The 17,378-nt window shown below is 40.3% G+C and overlaps 1 protein-coding gene across 4 annotated transcripts in view; it reads left to right on the top strand.

Annotated features, from left to right (window-relative positions):
* Window positions 1-17,378, top strand: part of APP (amyloid beta precursor protein) — a 313,107-nt gene that overhangs the window by 56,569 nt on the left and 239,160 nt on the right. For all 4 annotated transcript variants that reach the window (XM_089773561.1, XM_089773560.1, XM_089773555.1 and 1 more), the window contains exon 2: window positions 11,881-12,048. In XM_089773561.1, coding sequence (XP_089629687.1) covers window positions 11,881-12,048 — 168 coding nt within the window. The remainder of the gene's footprint in view (window positions 1-11,880; window positions 12,049-17,378) is intronic.

The following is a 17,378-nucleotide window of genomic DNA, read 5'->3' as shown; positions in this document are numbered from 1 at the left end:
AGTGATAGAAATGTAGCCGTGTTAGTCTGGGGTAGTTGAAGCAAAATGCAGGACAATGTAGCACTTTAAAGACTAACAAGATGGTTTATTAGATGATGAGCTACACGAGAGATCCACTTCCTGGACACCACCGTACAAATCAACAATGGAAAATTAGACACCACTCTCTACAGAAAACCCACTGACTCATACAGTTACCTACATGCATCCAGCTCCCATCCAGAACACACCACACGATCCATCGTCTATAGCCAAGCCCTTCGATACAACCGCATCTGCTCTAACCCCACTGACAGAGACCAGAAGCTTCAGGATCTCTACCAAGCATTTATAAATCTCAACTACCCACCCAGAGAAACAAAAAAGCAAATTGAAAGAGCCAGACGAATACCTAGAAACCATCTACTTCAAGACAGACCCAAGAAAACCAACAATAGAACACCACTTGTCATCACCTACAACCCCCAACTTAAACCTGTCCAACACATTATCAATAAACTACAGCCTATATTGGAACAGGATACCATACTCAAAGAGGCTCTGGGAGACAGACCCATAGTCTCCTATAGACAACCACCTAACCTCAAGATGATTCTTACCAACCACCACAGGACATACCACACTAATATCAACCCTGGTACCTTCCCTTGCAACAAACCCCGTTGCCAGCTTTGTCCACATATTCATTCTGCTGATACCATTATTGGACCTAACCAAGTGAGTTATAAGATCAAGAACACATATTCCTGCGCATCCAGAAATATAATCTACGCTATCATGTGCCGAAAGTGTCCGTCTGCTATGTACATTGGACAAACATCTCAGACACTTCGCCAAAGGATTAATGCCCACAAAACAGATATCAGACAAGATCACAAAGAGAAAACAGTTTCTTGCCACTTTAACCAGAAAGGACACTCTCTAAATGACTTAGCCACCTGCATTCTGCTACAAAGACCTTTTACATCTGCACTTGAAAGGGAATCCTCTGAACTGTCATTCATGTTAAAATTCGACACTTACCAACAAGGACTTAACAAGTCTTTGAACTTTCTCACCCATTACCAAGACAGTTTCCCCAATTATCACCTGTAATACCATTAACTCACAAACATCCCACTCTCCCTACCTTTAATATCAGCAATTCACAGACACTTACCTTCCTTCCTCCCCCTTCCCCCCCCCCCCCCCCCCGCATCCCCCTTCTGTTCTGCAATGTGATTTGTCCTTTTCATATTTGTTCATTTTTTTTAAATTGTATCCTTTGGTATATATGGTTGTGACTACTTTCTTCCACTATTTGATCTGAGGAAGTGGGTCTGGCCCACGAAAGCTCATCATCTAATAAACCATCTTGTTAGTCTTTAAAGTGCTACATTGTCCTGCATTTTGCTCACTTTATATAGTTATTTTGATGATAAATATTCGCACAGTGAGTGTGAAAGGACATACAAATGTTTAGCATGTCTAGTATGGGAATTCCTGGCAATGCCAGCTACAACAGTGCCATGGGAATGCCTGCTCTCACTTTCAGAGACAATTTAAATAGGAAGTAGGCAGTATTAATCCCTGTAAATGTAAACAAACTTGTTTGTCTTAGTGATTGGCTGAACAAGAAGTAGTACTAATTGGACTTGTAGGAATTTAAATATTTATATTGTTTTGTTTTGAGTGCAGTAATGTGAAAAATTATTGTTGAAGTGCAATTTACAAATGTATAAAGAGATTTCACTACAGTACTTGTATGTGGAGATTTGAAATATACTATCGCTAATTTATGGTTTTTACATGTCAATATTTGTAATAAAAATAATGTAAAGTGAGCATTGTCCACTTGAATTCTGTGTAGTTGAAATTAATGCATTTAAAAACATAGAAAAACATTCAAATGTTCATAATAAATTTAAATTGGTATTCCATTTTTCATAATTAAGACTGTGATTAATCACGACTATTTTTAAATCTAGTTAATTTGTTTTGCACTAATCATTTGAGTTAAATCATTTGAGCCCTAAAAATAGCTATTACGTATTACAAGGAAAGAGTGGGGAAAACCTACAGTGTTGGGTATTTTTTCTGCTTTGCAGTTAAAATTTTGGTATTAAAGTTCAGAACTTCACAAAGGTTCTTTGTCAAAGTGTCTCCAAAGCCAGGGATAGATTTATCCCCTCTTTTCCTTCCTTGACTTGTGCTCCAGATATGACCTGCCCTTCTGGAAACATTGGTTTACACCATAAAGAGGGTTGTGTAAAGTGGATATGGATGCTCTTCATAAGCTACCTGCAGTTTCCCCAATAAATATTTTATATACTTTTAGCCACTATGAATCACACAAGTTACAGGCTACTTTGCATTTTAATTAATTTGTGTTTTAAATTAAAATCAGTGTATTATGTCTTAAACATGATCCAAGTTGTAAATCATTACTTATGTCATTTTGTTTTTCTTCCAGTCAGGAAAAAATCAGCACCCACCCATCCCACTAATATTGCTCTTCTTTGATTTATCTAATCTCATCAAACACAAGCTATTATATGTGCAGCTTGTATGTTGAGATCAGCAGCAAATGTCTAAATAGAAAAAGAAACAGATAGAACACAGATAATTTTTAACATTTTACTGAATTCTTGAAGTATTCATAAAGTAGGGATGTAAATGGGTAGTCGACTGTACGATTAACCAATAAGCGTTGGCGAAAAATTCATGCTGTTACTTGACTATTTTATTACCCTCTATCTAACATCCCAGTGACGTCCCAGGTCGCTCCGCGGCGGTCTCACTCCGGGATGCCTCTTCTTTAACCCTGTCCTAAGTCCTTTTGTGTCCTTTCGGTCGCGTTCGTCTTTGGTCTCCCCTCCCTAGCAAGGCGGGAGGGGAAGAGGGGCCCGGGCCCGCCCACTCTCACGGGCCCCAGCCCGGGGCCCTAAGGGTTTGGACTCACTCTGGTCCGACCCGGCTGATGGGGTGTGTACCCTTAACGCGTCAGCCCGCCAGCTGCTCCGGGCTCCGCCCTGGGCTGCTTCCTTCTCCCGCCCGCGCTACCGCGGTTACGGCCCCGGGAGTCCTGAGTGCGCAGCTCACCGCTGGTGCGTGGTTTGGTCCAGGTGCCCGGTCCAGGGGTGGGGTGCTCCGGCTCGTCAGCCCGCTCTGCTCCCCGGCTGGCTTCCTTCCTGGGGCGGTCAAGCTTGCCCCCCCTTCCTCTTCTCTTCGCCCGCCGGGCCATTTTAAGTCCGGCGCCGGGGCCGTGACCCCAGCGGCTCCTGGCGGCCCCGCCCCCCGCGGACGGCCCATTGCCATGGCGACGCGCCTCACGCTCCCGCTGCCTCCAGCCCGCGCTGCTCAATGCGGCGCTGGTCAGAGTGGGGCATGCGGCGGCCGAGCAACCGGGGCACAGGCGGCTGCCGTCCGGCTGGCCGCTGTATAGCACCGTCGCGGGTTGCGCCCCCGCACTGTGCGGGTCTACCCCATCACAATCCCTATCATAGACTCATAGACTTTAAGGTCAGAAGGGACCATTATGGTCATCTAGTCTGACCCCCTGCACACTGTAGGGCACAGAATCTCACCCACTTTCTCCTAGAATAATCCTCTCACCTATATCTCAGATATTGAAGTCCTCAAATGGTTTAAGGACCCCAAGATGCAGAGAATCCTCCAGCAAGTGATCCGTGCCCCATGCTACAGAGGAAGGCGAAAAACCTCCAGGACCTCTGCCAATCTACCCTGGAGGAAAATTCCTTCCTGACCCCAAATATGGCAATCATAAAGACCAAAGAAGAACTCTTGAGCAAATTTTTAAAGCATGTCTCTTTCACCAACAGAAGTTAGTCCAAGGTGGTCATCTGCCTTGTCTCTCTTAATAACCTAGAAAATCGAGGAGTCCTGTGGCTGAATTATTTGGGTATAAGCTTTGGTTGGTTGGTAAGGAAAACACTGTCAGATGCATGACCCATGAAAGATTTTGTCCAAATAAATGTTAGTCTATAAGGTGCCACAGGACTCTTGTTGTTCATACAGATACAGACTAACACACACAGATACAGACTAACACACACAGCTACCCCTCTGATGCCTAATAACCTAGAACCAACATGGCGCTCTCTGCAAACAAGAATTTAATATGAAATTTAAATTGAGGAAGGTCCCATGAAAACTTAAGAGCAAGAGAATTCTTCTCTAAACTGCATGATCCACATGAAATTAAGACTAATTTTACAAGTTTAAATGGTAGAAATTTCATGACGCAGAATATGGAAACTCATACCCAATATCTATCATGTGACAATAAACATCTGTAGTGCCATAGACTAGGTATGCATACACGCCAAACAGAAATACAAAGCTTTCTGCATGTGTGTGTATGAAATACAATATAGTACAAGACAGCTTGAAATATAATCCTGTCATTTTTAATGGAACTAGAGAGACTTTGAAATTGAGATATTTAAATTTTATTTATATAGCATTTAAGATTTGCGTAGCATTTAAGATGCTTGTGTTCCTAAAATGGAACAAAATTTGCATGCATCTTCTGCTTCAAAATCTTTAAAAAATGTAAGCCAAATACTATCTTTCTTAAAGTGAAATTGAAAATAGTAGCAAGCTAGTGAAAGACAGAATTATACTGAGGTTCCTTTTCCTGGCCATTCTCTTCTTCTCCAAACCCCTCCTTAATTATGCTATATGAAAGTAGTCAGCATTATGGAATCCCAGTGGTAATTCCTATTTTCCTTTTCAAGATGAATATTCAGCGGTAATTAGAGAATTCTGTAATAATGTGGATTGTGTTACCCACTTGGACATGATTAGTAAAACAATACCCCTGTTCATGAATTCTAATGATTCAAGGATCACAGGTGACTGTGTCAAATGTGACAGATTTGTAACCTAGATACTGAGGCAAGTATTTGTGCTTCTCCTGTGAAGAAGCCTGTTTAAAATGTCCAGGTCATCAAAGTAAAACACATTTTAGTGCATTATTCCTACAGATGTGATACAATTTCCTTTTATCACTGTTTTGGTAGAGATAAATGGAAGTCATTCCATAGTTGGCATGAAATATGAACGTCAGTAATTTACAGAGAATCTCAGCCTTCCCAATCAACTTTTCTTGCAAGGTTTCTTTTTTTGTTAAAAATAATTAATTTACTTCATCTCATACAATGTGTATTAGGGAAGTTCATGTTTGTTCTAGTTCCTTTATGAAGCATCATGCTTTTTTTTTTCATTTTTCTGACAAAACTAGAAATTTAATAGGAGTATTTTTGCTATAGTTCATTATTTTTCTGTCTTAACCAGTGTAAAAATTAAAGGTGGTTATATAATTAACAATTCTCTTTGAAATAGAGGTGTGTCTTTTTTCCCCTGGCTAAAACAAGTCCTGAACACTGACTCATTTAAACTGGCATAGTTGTACTAATTCTTCAGTACATATACAGTTAACACCAACATTATCAATGCGTCTGAACTGTAGATCATAATCATGAATATTTTAGATGTATAGTTTTCAAAGTTAAACTATGCTTTAATCTTAAAAAGGGATCTAAAGGAAGGGATGGATTTTTATTGAAGTGGCTTCTGTCTGGCTAAGGGCATATCTAGAAGGATTTGGCACGGTGCACTAAAAGGGGTGTGATATGTGAAACACTCTAATGTGTAGTGCTCTAAGTGCCCTGTAGAAAACCCGCTGGTGCTCTAACTAGTATTTAGCTCATGTTGAACATAAATTGGGTACCGTTTAGAATACACCAACAGGGTCATAACTGGGCTTCTAGACTGTTTTAGAAATTACACGCCTCTGGTGCTCTTTGCTGTGCAGTGTAGGCAAGACCTAAGAGATGCTACTGAGCCTTTAAATTAACTTTGTTTTCTAAATACATGGATCTGAAATAGCATACTAGACCATTTCAGATCTTTATTTAAGAAACTACATTGTTGAGTGGTTATCTTCTACATGCCTCCTGGTAACCTTATAACACACAAGCCTCTCGTCTTCACTGATAATCAGCAAGTAGGTTTATCCTTTTGAGTTTTCAATATGGTATAGGTGAAATTTGCAGTTAAATATGAAAGCTTTTACAGGTAGTTGTATTTCAATCAGATTTCCTGTAGGACCCAAATTCAAAACACTTCCCAGTAAAATATGGTACTCTAGTTCAGCATTCTCTCTAATTTTTTTAATCCATATGTGGAATCAATTTTATGTGCACTGAGGCATATATAGATGTGCACCACCAGTATAAATACATGCTGCCCACTGAATGTTCTGCTAATCAGCTGGGTGACATTTGAATTTCTCCTGGGTGGCTGCATAAGAGCTCCTTTTACAGGGAACACCAATCTAGTTTCTTAATCCAAATTTTGGATTATCCTGATTTCTCATCTTCATCTTTTCTATATACTATGGTATTCTCTTGTATTTAGAACTAACTCTGCTGATAATACAATGGTAGTAATTTCTTGAAATACAAGAAGCTGCTGGCTTTTCCTAAGTATTTTACTGAGTATTTTAGTTTCAAGAAGAATTTGCAATAATATCCACATTTTGTGTATGTTTAGCGGTGGAAAGAGATGTGTGAAGTCTGCGGTTGGCTTTACTAGGGATGTAACAGTGTAACTACTTAAACGGTTAACTGGTAAGAATGAGCTTTTTGGTTCCCATAATGGTTATATGCCAGCTCCTAGGCCTCCTTCCAGGGAGCCGGCTGCCACCCCACACTACTGGCTCTGGATCGGAGCTTGCAGTGCAGGGTGGCAGCCAGCTTCCTGGAAGCAAGCTGGCAGGTACATGCTGGGAGCTGGTTAAACAGCTGGCTTCTGGAGTGCACCAGGTCCTGGGGAACCGGCTACTGCCCCACGCTGTGGGCTATGCACAGTATAAGCTATATCCTGCAGAGTCTGCGGCATGGAACTGTGTAACTGCTAAGATGTTGAATGGTTACCTGATTAACCACTTTTTAACATCCCTAGCCTTTACTAGTATTAACGAGATGTCTGCTGACTCTGGCTGATTTTTGAAGAAAGATAATGATTGAGTGGTGAAATGATAGGAGATGCTGTTGCTGGTGCCGGAGCTGCCTCTGTTTGCAGCAGCTAGCCCTGGCTGCTGCGAACAAGAGCTGATGTTGGAGCAGACTTACTGAAAATCAACATTAATGGACTAATGAGCTACTCAGCCAGCTCTTTGAAAGATCTTGGATGCAAGTTACCTGGACCTGCTATTTTAAAAATATATAACTTCAGTGTCTTCTAAAAATGAGTAGTCCTGTGGCACCTTTGAGACTAACAAAAATATATAGTCCCATGAGCTTTCATGGGTAAAACCCACTCCCACTCATCTGATGAGGTAGGTTTTACCCATGAAAGCTTATGAGTCTATATATTTTTGTTAGTCTCTAAGGCTGTGTCTAGACTACAGGGTTTTTTCGAAAAAAGTGACCTTTATTTAAGAAAACTTCACCTGCGTCCAGACTGCCACCGCGTTCTTTTGAAATTAAATCGAAAGAACTTGGCTTTTTTTCGACTGCGGTAAACCTCATTTTAAGAGAAAGAATGTCTTTTTTCGAAAATTATTTGTCTGCAAACAGGGTGTTTTTGACTGCAAACAGGGTGTTTCTTAAAGAGAGCATCCAGATTGTGTCAAAAATGAATACGGGATCTTTCGAAAAAGGGTTTTTTTTTCTTCCAAAGAACCGTGTCTAGATGGTGCTTTCACTTTTGAAAAACCCTCTTTTGAAAAAGTGCTCAATGCCATTATGTAAATGAAGCTTGTGATATTTAAATTCCTGCTTCATTTGCACTTTCGATTTGCCGAATTTACATCCCTTTTTTGACAGAGGGATGTAGTTTAGACATACCCTATGGTGCCATCTAGTAATGGATCAATACCGTTATTAGGATTCTTATTTCCAAATATGTTTTTAAATATCTTGTTGTTGTCCTTAACTCTATTAGCCATAGATTTCTGCTTGGGTCTCTTTGCTTCCCTTAAATTCTTTTTAGAATTCCTGTTTCCTGATTTATATTCATTACTGTTAACTTTCCCTTCCATTTTATTATATAATATTTTTGTTATTTTAAAGCTGTCTTTTTTAAGCCAGATGAGTTTTTTAATCAGCACAGCCTTCTTTCTCAATGACTATGATTTTTTGGGATCATGTTCTTAAATGATTCCTAGTTATCATTCTCATTTTTCTGATTAAGTTCTTGCTCCCAAATGATTTAGCCCATAATTGTTTTTCAGCTTTGTGAAACTGTCCCTATTATAATACCAGATGTTATTCTGTTTGCGCATTTTAAATGTTAATTAAATCCTAATCACTTTACCTAAGCTACCATTAATTTTTTGTTTTGCGATTAGTTCCTCTTTATCTATGAGGACAAGGTCTAATAAAGAATTCCATTGTGTTGGCTGCAACATGTTTTAAGTTAGGAAATTATCTATAATGTTTAGAAATATCAAGCCAGTTTTAATACTGGCAGCATGAGACCTCCAGCGTATGTAAATTGAAGTCACAATTTAATCTTCCAGGGATTTCCCCCCCCTACACATGAAAGATAGCCACTTAATAAGGTGGTCATCCTGTTCCCTAGTGAAATGTAGTGATTTGAGGCAGGACCAAAACCTTCTATCCTACACAACTTATGTAGCCAGTGATTCAGTTTTAGTAGCATTTAGAAAATGTTACATAGTACACTGGCTTTTCACCAACTTTAGAGTTCCTTTAAAGTGTCTGGGGACTTCAGAATGGCTAAAGATATCAATTAATAATATAAAATTATGACTAGCAAAACTCTTACTGGGTGAGAATCTTTTATTGTCACTAGAAACGGTTATTTTCTTTCTATATACTTCAGTGTTCCCTTTCATATGAATTGGGATAGTAGCTATGCAGAACTTAAGCACTGTGTCAAAATCTGAGACTTAACTCTAGCTCTTTGTAAAAATCTCTTCTGTTGTTATACTTGCTATGCTGTTGAAAGTAAGTTACATGGTAAATGAAGTCCACTTGGGAGTTATTTATGGGTGATACTGTGGGCAGAATTGGCAGTTTGATGTTTCTTCTGTGGTGTGCCACATTTTTAGATGCCAATAACAAAAGTGTTGCTATGTATTTAAGAAATCTAATATTCAGGGTTTGCAAAATACTTTTGACTCCTCCGAAATGGTGAGTAGGAAGTCTCATGAGTAATGAGTGAGAAATGGCAGCAACAACTGCAATTAGTATACTAAAAATGGGCTGGACCATTTCAGAGCTGCTGTTCTGAAATAACTGGGCTGTAGTGAATGACAGGATGTCTCACCATTTATTTACATTTTACTGCTGCTTAAAAAGTTTCTCCAATTGTACTTCACCAGGGCACTTTGCAGGCAAGGAAAGGTAATCTGTCAATGGGGACCTAAATAATGAAATACACAAGATCAGTTTCAGTGTTGTTTGAAATTGTGGTTCACACTGAAGGCTCCATGGTCTAGTGAACAGCTTGCTCATCTGGGACTTGAAACACCTAAATTCTGTTTTCTCTGCCACTGGCCCTCTGGAGTTGCCTCTCAGTGACACAGTCTCCTATCTCTAAAATGGAATTAATGATATTTAACTCTTTTGTAAAACACTTGAAAATCTAGTAATGTAAAGCAGTATGTGAGAGCTAGGTGCTATTGTTTGTTAAACTTTTGGGCCTCCATTATAAGAGTCTTCTCAATTAACTCTGCTTAGATAAGCTATGTGGAACAACAAACACCAAAATGATCTGGAGGCACACTAAAAATAAGGGAATGTATATAGAGGAGATTATTTGGAAATCTCTTCCTTCATCCTAAAGCAAAAGTTGGAGGATAGGAATAGCTACTAATTGTAGCAGGTTCAAGCAAGGGAGAAAATTTGTATGTAGGTCTGGTTTCATAACAGCCAGCTTCTTCTTTTTTTTTTTTAACTTGTCTGTACTGCTCCACAGAATAGAAATGAGCATGTGATGAAAGTCATGCCTTTGAACATGAATGAAAGTGAGCATGAGGGCAATGAAAGCCTCCAATTTGTATCTGTATATGGAAAAACGTGGTTGCTTGAATCATAGCAACTGCAGTATGGTGAGTCAAAGAGTCAGCCCCTAAATGTGAGGGCCAGTTTTAAAAAAGGCTGCATGTCTGATTAGTGCAAATATCTGATAAGATGTGATGGAAAAGTCAGTTGTGAGCGACAGAAGGTATGTTAGTCTTTTTGTTACAGTCACGGCCCAGAACTTTCATAGGAAATCTGTCTTCCATTTCGGGCTCCCCTCTTGGTGACTGGTTAATTTTTCAACCGCCTAATACTTAGCATGCTGCTCAACACAGATGCTTAGATTCATCCGTACTCCCTGCTGGAAGGTAATACCCTCTGATGCTGATGTTAGACATCTGTTTCCATTGTACTCTTGCCAGAGCTTGCTTTCAGTTAGTAACATTTGTGGTTAATGTATCCGCTGATTCTTTCATTTCAAACAACTGATTTATCTACTCTTACATGGTTTCATTGCACATTCAGCATCTTGAGGATGATTTCAGCTGTGAAGAGGTTCAGTATTGAGTTACTTAGAGACAAGTTCTAGATGGAAGGCTGTTCATAGAGCATATGGCAGTCTCTGAAAGCACTGGTTTATAAGACGTTCAGAAATTCTTGGAGGTTCGTATGCTACCTGCAAGTAAGATCCCAAATAGAAAATTTTTAAGATTCCACAGACCATCTTTAGCTGAACCCCATGAATAGTTATATAACAACATTAAGGTGTTTTGTTGTAGAGATGTTGATCGGTAAGCATACTGGTAAGAATGAGGCTTACCTGTTAACCAGCCTTTGCCAGTTAATTCTGGTGATGGTCAGTTGCCCTGGATTGGAGCAGCCCCTGCTATGGTTGGGACAGGTGTTAAAACAGTTAACCAATTAAGCACTAGCCTTTAATTGGTTAACTGTTTTAACGTCCCTATTTTGTTGTGATTATTGAGTATATATCAAATCTAATAGCATCTACACAACTGCTTGTACAAGTGACTCCCTTCAGCAATTGCACAGGCATTGTGTGGTGGTGGTATTGATTGTTGTTTGTCATTTGTACTCCAGTAACATCTAGATCTGTGATGTCCAACATACTAGCCACATGTGGCTCTTTTGCCAGTTGAGTGTGGCTAGTTTACTACAGCAGTAGCCACTATAGTACCTACTGCTTCAGAACTGGTTGGGCACCATGGACCTAGATGATTCAAGTAGGCGGCGGCGGCCCTATGGTACCAGGCACTGTAAAGGCATTTTGGTCTTGTCCATGATAGGATAATAAGTGTATTTTTTAAATGTGTTCGCTAACGCATTTTAGCTAGTACATTTTAGATGTCTTGTGTAGACATAGTAAATTATATTTTAGAAACATCGGTAGGAGCTGGGATTCACCTCTATTATATTTAGTATATTTTAGTGTATTAGCATCTACAAAAGAGTTTAAAAACGTTAGTTTAAATAGAGCTGATTTAAAAAAAAAAAAACCTGGAAATTGTCAATGAAAAATGGGCCAAATTTTCAAGGAAACTTCCCCATTTTTGATCAGCGGAAATGAAAACATGTTTGTTAACCAACATATCTTAACAACTCATTGTTTATCCTAGTGTAGGCAAGCTTATAGTGAATGTCAATCTCTGCCCCAACGAGTTTTCAATTTAAAACCTCTCATGTCTTGAATTTGTGTTGAATTACTAAAAAGATTTTTGTTTTGATCTCTCAAATCTTAGTATATATAACTAGTTACATAATTTCTGCCTGGCATGGTTAAGCACAAGTTATTGATTCTAGTTCACTTGATCTATTACCACCTTTGAATGAAGTTTCAATCATTAATAATGGTATTCTTCTCCAGGTGCCTACTGATGGAAATGCTGGCTTGCTGGCAGAGCCCCAAATTGCCATGTTTTGTGGCAAACTCAATATGCATATGAATGTTCAGAATGGAAAATGGGAATCTGACCCCTCAGGGACCAAGACCTGCATTGGAACTAAAGAAGGGATTCTGCAGTATTGCCAAGAGGTAAGTTCCTAGATTAACAGAATGTGGTTTTTTCATGCAAGTAAATAGAACTTTTGTTTAAAGATTGAGTCCCCTGGAATTTTAGGCCAGGTCTACACTGGCAGAGGAAATTGATGCAAGATATGCAACTCCAGCTTATGTGAATTGCATACCTGGAGTCGATATCCTTTGTATTGATTTTTTTTTTTTTTTTTTTTTTTTTACTTCCCTAATTCCTCACAACTGAGGAGTTCAATGGCTGATGGGGGCACCCTCAGCGTTCGATTAGGTGGGTCTTGACTGGACCGGCTAAATGTACCCTGGAGCATTGCTCTTTCCAGAAGTGTAGATGTGCTCAAGCTGTGCTGTTTTCTTTTCCATTGCCTTGCCCTTTCATCCCATTTTAGGAGGTTCTCTTCAAAGCCTGTATACCCTGCTCCAATTGGCTGAAGAGACTATTTGCAAGTAATGTACAGCACTCTTCCCACTGGGGCTAATTGCATTCAATGTACAATGAATTCATTGTTTGCAAAGCCCTTTGAAGATTAAAAGTGCTGAAGAAATGTTGCTTATCGCCATGAATATCCTAGTTCCTGCTAGGCATGTTTTGAGGGATTGGATTGTGATAACCTTAATGTCATTGGAGCACTCCACAAACCTACACCAGGTTAACCCACACTTACTGGTTTCTGTGGCACAATAAATCATTTGAGGATTTTTAGTATAAAGCTGGTGCTGCAAATGAGGTCACAACAAATGATTTGATGTTGGAGAGCAGAAATGTATTGTCCACTCGCTCCAGTCCTGTGAACAGCTTGCGTATCTAATTTTTGTTTTGCCCCATGCTGTGGTATTATGATAACCTTGCACCAGTGTATGACAAGTGGAAGAGAAAATGAGGTTTTATGCCATGAAAGAAAAGAGCACAGCTTGAGCTACTGTTTTAATCCCTCTGCCTTCTCATCCAGAGTTCCTTTTTTTAAAACACAGGCCACTGCCTCCCCCCCCCCCCCCCAAAAAAAAATTTTTGAACTGCTGTCTTACTCATAAATGCCATACTAATTCTTTCTGAAATTCCTCTCTAAAAAGCAAACCATTTCAGTGTTTGAATCCTCTTCAGTACTCTGATCCATATCTACTTACCTGTCAGATGTTCTTTCTACTCCTTGCAGTGATTTTTCTTGGTGTATATCCTTGATTAAGGTGTGTCAAATGATTTGGCTTTGAAAAGCATGGGCTTCATATCTGTGTTTTCAAAAACAACTTTCAGTCTTCTCTTGGCTTCCTTGGGACTTGTGTTTAACCAGTGTTTGTTTATAATGAACCTATTAAAAGAAATTTCAAACAATTAGGAAAACAAAAGTCAGGCAATGGAACTACATCAGATATTGCCCAGTAGGCTACAAGTCCATAAAAGTATTAAGACTTAAAACAAGCTAACAGAAAATATAACTTTTTAAAAGCAGTTAACAGAAATAATACTATTAGGAAATTTCAAGGCATAAATATGCAGTGGTCTGATGCAGTGCTCCCTCTAAGCAGCAGCAGCACAGCTTCACAGGTGATTCATCAGCCCCACCCAGTCAGAGGCTCAGGACTCCATGCAGGGAGCTGACTGACTGGGTGGGGCTGTTTAATCACTTGTGAATCTGTGCTGCCATGCTGCTTAGAGGGAACACAGCCTGATGTCCTAGTTACACATGCTAAGAGAGATAGTGAAAGGCTTAAAAATAGAAACATGGAAAGTGGAAGTTGACAATAATGGAAACAAATTGAATTTTGAAGTCCAGGGTGGTAGAATATATCAACAACATTTTAAAATTAAAAACTACTAGAAGTCAAAACCAAGGTACTTATGGAGAACAGAATTACACTAGTTAGGCTGTATTTTATTATCCATCACTTTGTGCCTGGAAAAATAGAGGGCCAAGACAATGGGTAAGCTATGCTTTGCAAATCCAGTGCAAAGTTGCTGTGTGTATACTCACTACACATATTACATGCCCCTTCAGAGGTAAATTTAAATCCAGAGTCCTCTAATCGTGTGCATTCTGGTCCCAGGGATGAGGCAATTGGACTTTAAGAGCTCTGCTCTCAGAAGTAGTGGGAGTAGAATCTATGAAATTTGCATCCTGAGTGTGTCTCTGGAGATACCAGGCCAGAGCAGTGCCTGGAGTCTGTTCAAACTCTGGAATCTTAATTAAATATTTGGATCCTGTCATAGCAGTGTGAGTTCCTGAAAGTGGAGGTTCAACTAGATCAGCAGTTCCCAACATTTTCCAGATGGGGACCCATTTTGACAATTCAGGAAGAATTGGTGACGCAGGGCAATTCAAAAAATGTGTGAATGGCTTCTTAAGAGCCTGGGGAAACACCTGGGCAGCCTTTTGAAATGTAGTGGCGACCCATATTTGGGTCCCGACCCATAGGTTGGGAAACCCTGAATTAGATCTAAGACAAGGTCATAAAGTAAGCCCCTGGCTGCTGCTGGATATTAAGTCACATTTCAGCACTCTTAATTTCTAGATCATATTTCATATCTGTGACTGTCTAAACTTGCCTAAACATGAGGAGCATGTTTTCGGAGGGGGCGCTGCGAGGACAAAGGGTGGGTTGAATAAGAAACTGTTGCTGTGCTGAGAATCTTATTTGAGAGAGTAAGGGAGAAGAGCTTGTTTTACATTGACCTGTAAAGAGCTGGTTTTACTGGCCATGATCACAATAGTGTTGTGCTGGATGCAGTACAAATACATAGCAAGAGCTGGTCTCTGTCTCCATCAGCTCACAAGAAGGTTGTTAAAATGTGGATAGTCAAGTAATCGAGTAGTTGATGGAATTTTCATTGATTAGTTGATATGGAGGGGGGTGCTTGCTACCCCTACTTCAGTTCTTCAGTTTAAATGTAAGAGCTAAGCAGCAAACTTCAGCGCTGCAGTAGGGTTAGTTCCCTAAGGCGGCATGAGCCGGGACTAAGCAGTGCCCACTCACGCAGCCCCAGGAGTTAACCCCGCTGTGGCTCTGCCTTTTAAATATAGTAGGAACCACCTGGCTCTTGTTATGTTTAAAATGCAGAGGTGCAGCATCTAGGACTAGGGGAGAGCCAAGAATCAGCTGATTTCCAGCACTCGACCAGTCCCCTGCTGTGCAACACTTACTACATTTAAAAAGCAGAAGTGTAGTATCTGGAACCAGGCTAAGGATGCTAAGTAACAGTTAATTGACTAGTCGAGTAGTCAATGGAATTTTCATCAGTTACTCGACTAGTTGATAGGCACTTCTGCATTCCTCCTTTGAAATGTACAAGAGCCCCCGCTGGGGCTCTTGTACATTTCAAAAGAGGAATGCAGAACTCCGTATACAATCTCAGCGGGAAGTCCTGCTGACTCTGGGCTGCAGGGTGTGCCAGCTTTGAAATGTATAAGAATCCCCAGCAGGATGTTGGGGTGTTGCAGATATCTGAACTTAACGATTTTTTTTTTTTAAAAAGTCTGTTACTAATTCATAGATGTGTTGCATTAAGACCAGATCTTTTTATATTTGGTAGAGTTCTGGCTCCTAGGAGTCAGAAATAGCAAGTACTAGGTTGAGCTGTTAGGTTGATACATGTACTCTAAGGGTAGTGTTAATTTTTCTTTTTTTAATCTGTTTTCATATTAAATAACATAAGCATTGCTTCTTGTTAAATATCCCTTGTTTAAATATATTTTCTTCCACACACATGGATTGCACACACAATTTCTATCTCAGTATTGATGGTGCGCACAAGAAATATCAACCCGCCCAAGTATAGAAAATGTTAGAGAGAACACTGGTTGGGAACCACTGTTTCAAGGCTTTTGAGAGTCCTCGCAAAATTCTTCCTTTAGGAAAATATGTATATATCCACAATGGGGAGAATTGCTTTTGACTGGAGTTCTGTTCCTATGGAAAAAGATTTACTAGAAAAAATTCAGGCAGAACATTCATCTTTCTTTACTAAGAGTATTGAACAAAGCATCTGTGTGCTGCATCTTCTTTTCTGTGTGTGTGTGTGTGTGTGTGTGTGTGTGTGTGTGTGTGTGTGTGTGTGTGTGTGTGTGTGTGTGTGTGTGTGTGTGTGTGTGTGTGTGTGTGTGTGTGTGTGTGTGTGTGTGTGTGTGTGTGTGAAGATCTCCTAAATGGTAAGAGCTAGAAACACCAAATTTTGCACGGATACTACTGGTTTCGAAACTTAATAACTGGATTAGTTAGATCTCAAAATCTGTTCCCCCAAGAGCCCCAGTTGGACCCACCAATAATTCCAAAAGATCTTTGAAATGGTAAGAGCTAGAAACACTAAATTTTGCACAGATACTCCTGATTTCCTAACTTAAATAACTGGATTTGTTAGATCTCAAAATCGGTTCCCTCAGAGCCCCAATTGGTCTCACTGATAATTAGCTTTTAGTAGCGCTTGATCATAGGCATTTTCTGGACTCTTCTGTTAAGTGTGTCACATAAACTGCAACTTCGAGATCCTAGAGGATAAAGCATGTGGGCACCTGGAGCACCATCAAGAGAAAGCCCATGCGGGAGAGGCTGCAGTGGGGCAGAGAATCAGCAATCTCCCCTAACTAGAGCACCAGCAGGTCTCCAGGACAGACCCAAATGTGGCTGATGCTGGCTGGGTCTAGCCTTGCTAATTGTGGCTGGGAGAAGCCTCCAGGTATCACAGCCTCTCAACATCTTCACGCAGCTGGACTCCGACTGAACCCCTTCTGGAAATTAAAGTTGCTTCTCTCCCCCCACACCCAAACAAGCCATCCCACCACTTGCCCTCCTTTGGGCTGTGTGCGCTCTCCTGGCAGGGCTGTGTGCGTTATCAGCAAGTGCCACAGGCATTATGCACTTTGCAGGATTCAGCTCTCAGTACAAAGAGGAGGTGGGTAGGAGGACAAGGTTTTGAGCACCGTGGAGCCTGAGGAGGACACGGTACACTCAGAACAGCCTATTCTCATTAGAACAGGTACGTTCAGGTACTGCATGTTCTGATCATCTAGTTATCACTCACTGCACCTGGTCTGAAGGTCTTCCGCTTTGACTGATCAATGCAACCGGTCCAGCTGCCACTAGGAAGTCCATTCAGGTTGTCCCATGGACCGTACACTGAAGGCATTTGGGGAGTGGCGATGTAGTTATGTTGACCTAACTTTTAGGGGTCAATAGGCCTGAATGCTTTAGTTTGAGTAGTTGAAGCTTATTCTTTTAGGTTTTAAAGTCTTGGGTTCAAACTGCTACGCTGATATTTGTCCCAAGACAGGAAAGAGACATTCCTTAAAAACCTTCTTGCTGTAATGGTACTGTTCTAATCTAAGGCATTTAGTAGCCAGAAG

Source organism: Pelodiscus sinensis, chromosome 1 (assembly GCF_052426305.1).
Source record: "Pelodiscus sinensis isolate ZL-2025 chromosome 1, ASM5242630v1, whole genome shotgun sequence".
NCBI lineage: Eukaryota > Metazoa > Chordata > Testudines > Trionychidae > Pelodiscus > Pelodiscus sinensis.
The sequence above is the reverse complement of the archived record's forward strand: the minus strand, read 5'-3'. Positions and strand labels throughout refer to the sequence as shown.